Source organism: Melanotaenia boesemani, chromosome 24 (genome assembly GCF_017639745.1).
Source record: "Melanotaenia boesemani isolate fMelBoe1 chromosome 24, fMelBoe1.pri, whole genome shotgun sequence".
Lineage (NCBI taxonomy): Eukaryota > Metazoa > Chordata > Actinopteri > Atheriniformes > Melanotaeniidae > Melanotaenia > Melanotaenia boesemani.
The window spans coordinates 20,579,672-20,592,559 of NC_055705.1; the positions used below are offsets into that span (position 1 = coordinate 20,579,672).

The 12,888-nt window shown below is 39.0% G+C and overlaps 2 protein-coding genes across 4 annotated transcripts; both read right to left on the reverse strand.

The window, feature by feature from the left end:
* Positions 1-598: 598 nt before the first annotated feature.
* Positions 599-3,765, reverse strand: LOC121635475 (acyl-CoA-binding protein-like). The gene is made up of 4 exons (XM_041978636.1): positions 3,656-3,765; positions 3,408-3,525; positions 915-977; positions 599-710 (listed from the first exon to the last, which is right to left on the reverse strand). The coding sequence occupies exons 1-4, from the start codon at positions 3,659-3,661 to the stop codon at positions 637-639; spliced, it is 261 nt and encodes an 86-aa protein (XP_041834570.1). The 5' UTR covers positions 3,662-3,765; the 3' UTR covers positions 599-636.
* A 129-nt stretch (positions 3,766-3,894) lies between these two features.
* Positions 3,895-12,888, reverse strand: LOC121635471 (metalloreductase STEAP3-like). Of its 3 annotated transcripts, XM_041978630.1 has the most exons (7): positions 12,830-12,888; positions 12,601-12,699; positions 11,774-12,016; positions 10,433-10,699; positions 9,813-10,340; positions 7,792-7,956; positions 3,895-6,011 (listed from the first exon to the last, which is right to left on the reverse strand). In XM_041978630.1, the coding sequence occupies exons 2-7, from the start codon at positions 12,601-12,603 to the stop codon at positions 5,724-5,726; spliced, it is 1,494 nt and encodes a 497-aa protein (XP_041834564.1). In that variant the 5' UTR covers positions 12,604-12,699; positions 12,830-12,888; the 3' UTR covers positions 3,895-5,723. The 3 variants fall into 3 exon arrangements, with proteins under 3 accessions (XP_041834564.1, XP_041834566.1, XP_041834565.1); XM_041978632.1 differs by lacking the exon at positions 12,601-12,699 and having other exon boundaries at positions 12,830-12,858; XM_041978631.1 differs by lacking the exon at positions 12,830-12,888 and having other exon boundaries at positions 12,661-12,823.

Here is a 12,888-nt window from a genome sequence, read left to right on the forward strand (position 1 = left end):
CAGTAAATGTAGCTAAAGACATCATAAAGACTTGTGGGCATTAACCCTGGTATTTTATAAGTGAAGTTGACTTCTTAAAAAAAAAATAGGAGTGTATTGAGGCATATTTTTCCTTTTTGGAGCCATTGGTTTAATAAATTTGAGATAAACTCTGAGATTTAGGTCTGTACAGTATGCTGTCTCACATATAGGACAACAGAAACGTAGTGACGCAGTTAGTATGAGTAATTATTTTTAGCTAGAAGAGGCTACATATTTCCTTTTTTTCATACATATAATAGTGTGCTATTTTAGACAAAAGTGTTTAAAATACAGGAAATTGTATTTTTTGTCAGCAAATATTGAAACCACTGCCATGTCTAAAAACTAAACATAGCTAAAGCTAAAAAGTTAGCTTAGCATAAACACTGGAAGCATGCTAAAATGGAAACTTTTGGTCAGCAGAAAGAGAGGTGGTTCATTTTACTTTTTGACAAGTAGATTGTTTCAACTGTCTCCCCTTTTAAAGCTGCTAAGTCTCTGCCTGTTGTCTTTTTTAATTAGCAAACATAAAAATTGCTTCTATCCTAGAGTCAGTTCGGAAACAAAAAGCCTTAAGTGGATTAAAAAAAGAGAATGCTTTATTTCAGTGACAGTCTAGATTCCATATTTTCCTTTCAGCTTCTCCACCAAATCAATGTAAGCTCCCTTTGCTTCTTCGCTGGACAAACCTGTTAATGAAAAAGACAAAGCAGTTGGTTTGTAATGAAAATATAAAACGTAAAACATGTGAGTCTCAGAATTTAGATGCAGCAAATTCAACTCGTTCAAGCCTATATTTGCTTCTCTTGAAAATAATTCTTCTATAAAACAAAGGTTGACTACAAATATTAAATTTTTTGCATCAGCTCTTGCAAACATTGAAGAAATTTTACCTTTTCTTTCATTCCAGGCATCCCATTTAGCTTTTCCTGTGAAATCCAACATTCCTGGACGTTCTGTGGATACAAAAGCAGACACCAGTTGCTGGAATTCACAAAAGTCAACAAACCTTTTAATTTTGATTCTTGGTCTTTCACAAATTCTAAAATGCTACACAAACCTAAACTGGTTGTTTGTTGATTCATCAAGCCTTTATTTAACAAACACAAGTACAAACAAATCATTAAGTCATGACACTGATAAATTTATTCAAAAAAATACTAAAACTATATATATATATATATATATATATATATATATATATATATATATATATATATATATATATATATATATATATATATATATACATACATATATATACACACATACACACACACACACATATAAGTAGGATGGAGAAACACACACACAGGAAAAAATTGGAAAAGAGGCAAAGGAGATGTAAATAACAGTGTCCTAGACAGTTCTCCAATCAGCAGATTAACTAGTGACAGGTAAGGGTGTCAAGATTGGGTATAAAAAGGAGTATCCACCAATTATGCTTCACACTGAAGCATTTCATGCATCAATCGTGGGTCCCTTGCTTTGCAGTTTGCAACTGTAACTTTGTAGCAGTGTAGGCAACAGCCAATGAAAATAGCCTGAATGTGTGACTGAAGTACATTTCCGTAAGTCAGGCCTGCCCACTGTTATCTCAGCATGTTAGTGAAAATCCTGTCCTAGTCTTTCTAAGCAAGGCTGGATGGTGGTTCACCCTTTTGTGGCAAATTCTCTCAAAGTTTCATCAGTGAATTAAAACTTAAATTCCTCAGTTCAAGTTGGTAAATAACATAATATGTGATCTGAAATTCCATTTGAGTGAAGGTACCATTGATTCAGAGGTGTTCATTGGAGGTTTAGAGAGGCAATATTTCCTGTTCATGTCAAATTGTAGACAAAAAGATCAAGTCTGGATGAGTGAAGTTTAACAAAGTTTCTTACAAAAAGAGAAAAGAAAATTGTACAAAGAGAATGTCAACCTGATTCTGACAAAGTCAGGTGAGGTTCTGATGGTAAAGAATGTGTGTAGATACTTTCACCCAAAGAGGGAGGGAAAAATAACTGTAGCTGTGAATAAGACAGAGTTCTGGTCGAGGCCGTTCTTATCTTGACATGTGTTGTTTTGACGCCTTGGTGCAACTTAGAATCTTTCACCAAGCACACATTGTTCTCAGTCAGGGGTCAGGTTAACCTTGTACACAGTAAGAATATGAGTATACATGAAGGATTAATAAAGTGAATAACCCAGTCAGTCACTACAATGCACAGTTACACTCACAAATGCAACTTATGTATATACTTAGCAAAAAGAAGCCTGATGTTAACTATGTCCAGCAGTGTTGTTAACTTCTCTTGGTCCAGAGGCATTCGGGACGAACCCATCATACAGTGGAAATGAGATTACTGATTGGTCTTCAGAGTTCACAACTATTCAGGCACAATGAATCCATTTGGCGCCAAAGTGAAGAATATGGGCCAGTTTTTGAGGCGGGATTTGGGCTAAGCCAGGAATAGACCTTAATCTGTCCTAGTGAAGCCAGCCAATTTAAAGCTCCCTAATCTGTTTAAGGGTGTTTTAGTTAGTCTAAGACTATGGCGTCCTGGATTAAGCTGAGTAAATCTGGTAACAATAAAAACCCAGAATGGAGACAAACACACCATGAACTAGTGTAAATCTGAAAATAAAACCATTTCAGAAGTACACCCTAACCCTCTCTTGTGTTATTGGGCAGCCCAGTTAAAAACCATTATGTTTTATTTCACAAAGGACAAAATGGAATCTTATTTTTTTAAAGTAAACTCTCACTTATCTGCATTCAGCTAGTTCTAAAACTCTCTACAAAAACACTACTAACCCCTTTGGTTTGAGGTTAATATGGTAATAAAATGGTGAAAACAAAAATTCTACTTCAAGTAAAGCAGATAATATTCCTGATCTGTTTGAAATTTAAACAGTCCAAGGGAACTTTCTTACATTGTGTGTGAAACTAGAGCTAAATAAGTTTTGGAATAGATCTATAAAATTATTATTGGAGCCTATTTTTTCCCCCTGTTATCTTAGAGTTTAGTTTGAGGAATAAAGAAAAGATCCTTATAAATTTAAGCTTGCTGCAAGCAAAACAAATGATTCCACTGCCATTGAAAAATGTGTATGTATCCAATACTGGTAAATGCTCTGTGGTGGTTTTATGCATTCAGAAAAGTTTGTGGAGATTTTAGAGAAACATGCTGCCTTCAAGGCCACACCTTTTCCAGGAATTTCACATTCTGCCCACTCAACGAAGGCGCGGCTGAGGAAGATGTCTGGTTTGGGTTGTAAGAAGCTTTATATCAACTTATCAGTGTGAGCATTGTTCACCTGACTTGTCAAACCTCATTTGTACTTTTACCCCACCCCTCTCCAACTCACACAAGAATCACTACTTCCTACACCATCTACTCACCTGCGGTAACGTCACCAACAGTGGCTTGCTTGTATAAACCGTACAGTGCACTCAGTTCTCTGTTATCCGGTTTCTGCTTCAGTACTGTCACCTCCTCGGCTGCTTTCTTAAAGGACTCCTGGTAAAATGAAGGAAAAGTCCAATTTTCATTTGCAAAACCTTTTTACTGTTTCTACCTCATTACATCTGCACATACCTGATTACGAACAGTAATCAAAGTAATATTATTTAAATAAGAGATCACTTACATCCATGACTGCAGCTGCTGGGTTCAACCGTCGTGAGTTAGTACTTGCCAAACCTGTCCAGCAATCATGTCTGAGGAAACCAAAGTGGGAGTTTCCTCACTTACTTCCTGTTCATGTGAGATGTCACCACAAGATGGCAGCATCCACCTACTTTGTGGTCGCTACTGCTGCTGATTTCAGGTCAGCCTGAGAGGAGATTCAGCTTTAATGTTGCAATCACTGCTTTATCTGGTGCCGTTAGAGATATCAGAGCCTCTGACTTGATTTAGAGATCATTAAATATGGTGCGATCGTCTGAAAAACATGAGACCCGACATCTGCAAACATCTTAAGAAACTGACACGTGCTGTGGAAAATTGTTGTAGAAAAGATTTATTCAGTTTTTCAAGGACGTTTTGGTAACGAACACAGAAAAGACACTAGTATAAAATATTTTCATTCTGACTCAGGAAATCATCTTTGGCACAAACAGAAATGAGAAATTACACTTAAATTGATTTTTGATTGAGTTATCAGCAGGTTGGAAGATAGAATCAGGTTGTTGCACGCAGTAGTATTAGGTATGGAGATAGCATAGGCATGGGGATAATAGTTTTCTAACTTATATATTCATATTTGTAAGGGTAACAAGTACAGATTCATTCTGCAAGTCAGAAAATATAAGTTCATTTTGGTTACAAAACATTTCATCCACCTTTTACATGTCTTGTCAAGAGTCAATCAGATTTCTCTGATCTTTAACCAATCATGGAGAGAGCTGAGCAAGACCCCCTCAACCATCATCGTAACAGCCCTGACCCAGCCAACGTTAGGTAAAACAAGGCATACCTCCCACTTTTGGAAACACTGCTCTGTACCTTTTTTAATTAAATATAGTTTTTATAGTTGTTTTTCTTTATAGCTGATATGGACCAATATGTCTGGAATAAAGATAAATAAATCCATAAATGATACTAGCCCTCTTCTCTCCATGATTGGTTGGGTATTAGAGAAATCTGAGTAGATGTGTAAAACATGGGACAAATATTTTTTACTTGTAAAATTTACTAGTAATTTTAGTGCAATTTGTAATACATAAGTTATAAAACTTCTGTCCCCACCCTAGCTATATAATTTGGCAGTGTGTCAGACTTTTAGGTTCCACTTGCATTTAACTTAATAGCACCAGGGTAACAGACGGGTTTATTAGTGAGGAGTTATGCTCAAAAAAGTGCCCTATTGCTGGAGGAAGACCTCTTATAACCAAGAAACTGAAACAACTTTATTTTTATAAACTACTTTGTGCTTCATGACATTAATGTCACAAATATTGTGGCTACAAATAATAAATATTAGATGCAACGGTAATGTTGTCTCCTACTTCTACTTCTGAATCTGACCATCTCCAAAAGTGTTTTTTTTAAGTTACAATATTTGGACAGAAGAGAGAAATTAAACCTGACTAGACAAATGTTAAGAACGACCAGGACGAAGCTCTAAATCACATGAGAATGGAAGTTAATTGTGGGAAAATAAGTATCTCATGAGAAAACTTTACACTTTTTCAAAGACTCCATTGGAGCTTCACATCTGACATCAGGTGACTTTCTCCACTTTGTTCTGACTTTATTATAATATATTAAGCTTATAATATATTAAGTTTATATAACTTATTTAGTTTGATCATATAAAATGTTGGGTGTGCTCAGTTTTATTGTTTTTAGTGTGCAGATGGAGCTAAATCTACACCGGATCTGAAATGCAAGCATTAAAAAAAAAAAAAAAAAAAGCCAAAATAAAGGCTAAAGATCACATATGAGCTGATTTAGCTTTGCTAAGCTGTAACAGTGATTTAAGTTAAAAACTAACACGGTTCTTCTGCTTGACTGATTCTTTAAACAAAGAAAACAAATGCATAGAAACAAACTGGTCATTGCTGACGTTTGTAGTGCTTTAAGGTTAACGATCACCCCTCTGTTGGATCTCTGAGGGTCTTCCAGCTAATTAAGGACCAAAAGAGGCGAGTTTTTGATATATTCCAGAAGAATATAAATATTTGATCCCCTTTGTGCCGATATGGAGCGTTCCCTCAGACGTTGCTGATGTCCTCCAGCCCGTTGCGGCAGTCTTCGGCCGGCAGGGTGAAACGGATGTGTCGGCTCTGCTCCCAGCCGCGGCGGATCTGTCTGAGCCGCCCGGCCACGCAGGGCACGAAGAGCGCCAGGCGGCCCAGCAGCACCAAGATGGGGAGGAGCAGAACCAGAACAAAGGTGGGGGGAAGGTAGAAGCGGTACTGGGATGCATCGAAGGCGCGATTCCACCCATAGAGGAGAGTGTGGACGGTGGCCATGAACAGGGCACAGTAACCTAATGTAGACTGAAAAACAAAGCAGATTTTTAAAGCGTGAGTCAACGACTTGGATGCAGGGACACTGGGAGCTCCTACAAGTAAAGATCTGGCAGAAAAAAAGACACAAACGACTCATAAAAATCATCCTACCTCTAAATATGTAACACATACCGCTAAAAAAACAAAGGAAGGCCGAGTCAGCCTGTTCACAACACTAGACGACTGTTTTGCAGAACACTGCAGACCCTGAGGAAACATGCTGACCCAAACACATATGACCCAAAGAGACCTCACTGGCTTATCAGTGTGTGCTGCATGCTGTACCCTCAAGGCAGGGTCCACAAATCACAAAACCTTCCAGAGAAGAGGCTGTGGGGCTGAAAGTGGCCTCGTTTTTCACTTCACACACGTGATGGCATCTTATCACCTTCAGATTATTTATAGTCTAAGTAAATTCTGCGTGTTTTGTTTACTGCAGAGAAAAACTGCCTTATTTCTCGGTGTCATAGATTCAACAAGGTGTTGGGAAGCACTCCTCAGAGGTTTTGCTCCATATTGACATGATAGCATCACACAGTCGCTGCAAGTCCATGAGAATCTCCCGTTCCACCATGAACCAAATCACCTGAACAACCCTTCACAGCTACAGCAATTGTTCGCTAGGGGAGATATTTTCCAAAATGACCGCTGACCAAGAAAAAAGAAAGAAAGAAAAAAAAAATAAATCTGACTCAACCAAAAACAAAAGAGCAACAATATGTTTACCTGTCCATGAGGGCTACCATTCTGTTGCAGTACCACTGACTCACAGCAATGGACCAAGCTGATGGGGAGATTCATTTGATTTGTATTAACATGAGACTTCTTCTTCTTTCCTTTCTGCTTTTTTCCCTTCAGGGGTCGCCACAGCGAATCATCCGCTTCCATCTGACCCGATATGGAAGTCGTGGGATATATTTGCACAGGTTTTACGCCGGATGCCCTTCCTGATGCAACCCTCTGCATTTATCCGGGGTGGGGACCAGCCCTTAGAGATCACTGGCTTGTCAGGGCTGCAGATGCCAGGTATTGAACCTGGGAGCCTCATACATGCAAAGCACGTCCCGAGTTTAAAGTGAGACTTAAGTGTTTTAATTAATGTCTCATATAAATAAAACACCAACATTAGGCAGAAACAAGCAGACTGAGTCCCAGAAACTCAGGTTTAAGAGGTAATGGAGTCTAGAGTCTGTGAGGGTGAGTGTGCACTTGATGTAAACCAGTACAAAGCTAATGGTTTATTATTTCATTCAAACTGTGCAGGTCAACTCGAAGGTGCTCTGGTAAGCTATGAGCGAGTCTTCAGCTTTTACTCACTATCAGCATGGTGTCGTGCAGCTTCAGACTTTACGTTTTGACACGTTGGGCAGAAACTTGCTTTTCTCCGTGCCGGCTGTCGGCACATGACTAATCTGACGGATTACAGAGGGAAGAAAAGAGGGAAGAACCAGCACAAGCAGACTGAAAAGTCCTGAAATACTGGAGGCCATGATGAGGGGGAGTTTGGGAAGAGAGAAGGAAGTGTGTGAGTCACAACACTTTGGTGGCTTCGTCAGAGCATACGTTCAGCTGAGAATGTGGGGCAGCTGCAGGGGCGGGCAAACATTCAGTCACAGTGTTTAGATGTGTGTGTGACGGCAAGTCCTTCACTGGGAGGTGTGAGAGACATGGAGCGCATCTGAGTGCACAAGTACTCCGTCTGCCTTTTCCCATCATTTCATTCTGTCTTCTACTGTGAGCATGACTGTCTGTGTGCGTGTGCACGTACCTGTATGAAGCTGAACTCCCTCCAGTTAACGGTGCTGGCCACTGAAGGCAGCGAGGTGACAGCCAGCAGGGAGAGCAGCCCGAGGGCCATGATGCCCACAGACAGGTACAGCTCCATCCTCCACACCTCCTCGTCCACCCACGAGTCCTCCACGCCAGCCTTCACCTGAACAAACAATGTGTTCATCTTTATACAAAGAAACATCCAGTTTGAACAAATTGCAAGAATGTAGAAGAAAATCGGATTTCTTTTTGGGGAAAAACATCACAACAATTAAAATAAAGAATCTGAAACTACCTTCAGATACACAGGCAGGCTGTTTTCTACACCTACTACTACGTACCACGCGTACTAGTTAGGCCTGAAACATTTAACCCGCTGAGAGCAAATCTGTTGACATGACCATCAAAACTAAATATCTGAGTCTAATCAAATTACTGTAATAATCTGATCTGGTATGCAGTTCTGAAATGTGATATTCATCCATTCTCAGATTTATTTTGGACGATGTATGTGCACGGGGAGGTCACTTCCTGTCATTTTCAAAACATCCGGTCTGTGTTGTGCCCGTGGCTCAATATGTGTCTTCAACCACCTAAAATCAGCTAGAAATCCTGTTTCTAGCTGAGACAAAAACCCCAGAGCACAGAACAGTCCAGCTTTTAAAATGTCCTGATGAAGTGAATAAAGACGGTTTTACTGAGTGGAGACATAAATAAAACCTACAAGTATTTTGGATCCATTTTAAGCTATAATATGACTCATAAATTCCTACAATGACCGTAGATTCAGCTTGTTCGGCTGCGTCTTCATGATGGACATTAAGTTCTCAGCATAAAACGCATCAGATAAAGTTGTCAACGTCTGTTGTACAATGTAAAATGCAGTTCTCATTACTACAGAATAGGCTATTCTTAACCAGTCTACTGCAGAATTTCTTCTCTAAATCAGTGGAAAATGTACAACTGAAAACACCCCATCATGCATGGGAAAATAACCCTGTTACAACTTAAAATGTGACCTGCACTGTGCTGTTAAAGTTTCCAGGGTAAGGTTTTAACTATTATGCAACTTTCAGTTGATGCTGCATTCACTGTACCTTGGAAAAAGGACACAGCTCTCGCTATATACTTTGCTAATGGCATCACATTTCATTATCCATCAGTTTATAATTCACTTAACCATTTTAACCTCTTCAAGCATTTTTTGTACTTTGTTTTTTTTCTATTTAGTTTTCATTTTGGCTGTGTTGTGGCTAATTTAATATAACAGGCAAAAATACAAAAATTTCCTTCATCTGTCTATAATGGAAAAACAGTTGAATCTGGTGGATTTCAGTAAAAATAACAAATATCACTAATTCTGTTACAAATGAAATGCTGACATTAAAGAATGAATTATTTTAGACTGTAATGACAGTAAAATTAAAAAATGTAGTTTTAATGTAAGTCAATGGGACATTTTTGGCCACAAGGGTCCCCAGAGGGAGCATTTGATATTCCATAAAAAAAAAAAAAAATAATAATCAGTTTTGCTCCCTATTACTAAAAAAATCAAGACTCGACTCACCATCAAAGACCCATCCTCCTAATATCTGTATTTTTTTGGAAAAAATAATGCAATAATTCTAATAATCTGGCATTAAAGGGTTGAAACCTTAAAATAAATTGATTGCTTGGTAGTTTTAAACAGGTCAAGTTGTTTAAGTGATTAAAAAAAAAAATTTAAATTTTATATATTTATATATATATATATATATATATATTTTTATATATATATATATATATATATATATATATATATAGATGATGATGATTTTATAGCAGTTTTTGTGTGTGGACATTATTGACTAAAAAGGTCACCAAATGGTACTAAATTTGAAGAAGACACAAAGGTTAAGTGAACAAATAAATGTGCTAATGATGTTCTATCAGTACTCTATTTAATGTTTTATTATATCATGACAAGGAAATTTGTCTTCTTACAGGCTTTCCTACAGACTACCCTCTGATTCATCTTACCTGTTTATAAGCCATGTTGATGAGTTTGAAGCGTGCAGACTTCCTTAGAGGCAGACATAGGCTATAAATGGCATGGAGAACAGCACACAGGAAGCTGCACAGACCAAACTGCTTCCTTGTGACGAGCCACCGGTCCAGCCGGCCAGGGAAGCGGTTATACTTTGTGCCCCACCACAGCTGGAGGAAGGCGGCAAACAAACCGGGGAGGTAAACGAGTGCCAACATCACCAAGGCCACAGAGGGAAGAGTGACATTTACAATCTCTATGGGCATTTTGTAGAAAGAGCTCTTCCCGGCTGTGATATAGGGTTGTAAGACGTCCCTGAGGAAGTTGTACAGGTAGAAGAAGATGAAAAGGGACAAGGTGCAGAGGATGGGGACGCGCCAGGAGGGAAATAGATAGAGCGGGAGGTTTTCAACCTCCAGCGAGGAAGAAAGTAGGCCCATATCAACGGGGATGAAGCCCATCCTGTGACAGATTTGCTTCACTGAGTTTTTGGCCTTCTGACTGTCACTGCAAAGAAACACCTAAAAAAAAAAAAAAAAACATCAAGTTCAGAAGATTCTTTTCTCCTTTTAACAAATTTCAAATAGATCAAAGAGATAGAGCTCCAGCCCACCTGCCTGTTTCCATCTTGAGGTCCCATCTGAAGCGTCCAGGCTGATATGGTGTTAAATCCTTTGACCACACAGCTCTCCGGAAAAAAGTCTGCCAGCATTTCAGCGTTGGAGGGGCCATCTTGGCTGATGTGCAAACCGTTGCTCACATCCACCAGAGTCTTTCCTGCCAGCACCGACTTCAGTGGCATCAGGGTGGAGTGGTGCTCAGAGAAGATGGCCACAAAGATTAGGTCGGCCTGGCTGGCGGCCTCCATCTGAGACGTCACCTAAAAGACAGATTTACATGGCGCTAGGACAGAAACAAAAGTTTTCCAACTTGTATTTCTGGTTGAGACACTAACATCAAATACAGGTACAAATTAAATCTATAAGTGGGGATTATATCTGCATTGCAGAAAATAGAAGAAAAATAAAATGTTACTTAAAATATGCATGTACTTTCCAACTTGTACAATTCACATATTTTCTGACACCTGCAGCTTATTCAGAACTCTGCTGCTCGAGTCCTCGCTAAGACCAAGAGAGTGGACCACATCAGTCCAGCTCTGAGGTCTTTACACTGGCTGCCTGTTCGTCAGAGAATAGACTTTAAAGTTCTGCTGCTGGTCTATAAAGCTCTGAATGGTTTAGGACCAAAATCAATCAGTGGCCTCTTGACCCAGTATGAACCTACCAGAACCCTCAGGTCATCTGGATCCAGTTTCTTATCAGTTCAGTGAGTCAGAACCAGACATGGAAAAGCTGCATCAGCTTCTTTGCTCTGCATGTCTGGAATAAACTCACAGAAAGCCTCAGATCAGCTGAAACACTCAGTTTATTTAAATCCAGGTTAAAGACCCACCTGTTCTCTGCTGCATTTCACTAGTTTTTATTTACAGTCCAGATCTGGATCTGGTTCTTTAAGCTGGAATCTTTAACCTTGATCATGTTTGAATATTGTTTTTCTCCATACTAGAACTTTATTTTTTGCATTTTATCTATTTTATTTTAGCCTTTTCTTTCTGTTTTTGTAAATTAATTTTATTTCTTTTAATCTTTTTAATGCATTTGTATTGCCTCCTGCATCCTGCTGTAATGTTTTATGTAAAGCACTTTCAATTGTCTTGTACATGAAATGTGCTATACAAATAAATATGACTTGTAATATTTACATGTACTTTCTTCTTTTACATTTCCCTTCAACCAGGCTTGTCTTAGATATAGTTTCATCTTCATTAAACATGTTTTCAATACAACAACGGTTATTATCCCTGGCTGGGAAAGTAAAAAGAATATATAATTATCTCTAGAAGATGGGAAACAAAAACATACATTAAATAGTGTCAGCATGTGTGCCTCACCTCGGCTTCAGCAGGAAACAGAGCCACAGAGCGCTTCGGGGTTCGACTCCCCACCACCACTTGGTATCCGGAGGCCACGAGCCTTCTGGCCAGTGATCGGGAGAAGTCACCTGTGCCCAGGATGCCGATCACTGGATCGCCGGGGTCAGACATGGGCGCTTCTAGGTGCCTGGAGCTTCCCCCTTCACCCCTTTCTCTGATTAATGGCTTCGACATCTCATCGGGCATAATGCACTTACAAGCCTGTACACAGAAGACAGGGTCATTAATATCATCTATTATTATATGTTCATCCATATCATCCTCACCTTGTTATTAAAGAGTGCAATTAATTAACTGAAAGCAGAAGCAGCAGTCTTAATTGAAGTTCCCTGTCATTCTATCAAGCACTAGACCTAAAATAAAAGCAAAACTTGAGTTAAATTTGCAAAGGGTTTTATTTTTTTTATCTATTTGCTTGTATTTATAATAGAGAAATCGCATCCCTACTATGTCTCCAATGGATGTTACACAGGCTAACAGCTAATTTTGTGACTAGTTTTAGCCAACTGGGAAAAAGAAAACAACACGCCTTTATATGAACTTCCAGTCTATTTTACAAACCGGTCCATCAATGATGGGATCGTTTTACGCTTCAGTCCTGTTTTAACCACTGGTTTTAAATCCGACAGTTAGAATTCGGGACACAAAAACTGAATATAGTTGCATTGTGTTGCTGTTATCATTATCCAAACATATGCCGAATTTAAAGAACAACTGTGACTATTCAGAAACTGCACACACTACGGTTGTATTGGTACTGAAAGATGAATAGAAAGTCATAAAACCATAAATGCTAGGAATCAATGCAGACGTTCTCTTCAGGTCAGAAAGCGAGTTGAAGCCACCTTGCTTGTTGTCCTTGGCTGAACTCGTGGAAACTTTATCTTCAACAGAAGAGACTTTTCTTAAAATACACTGAGCGAAAACAGCAAACCGACATCTACATTTCCACAAAACTAGCTTGAGATACACAAATAAGCCTCCGTCTGTGGTTAAATAAACAACTTCACGTACTCGCTGCAGTTTACTCCCCCGATCCCTCCGCGTTCTGGAAACTGCAGCGTTCCTTCCTG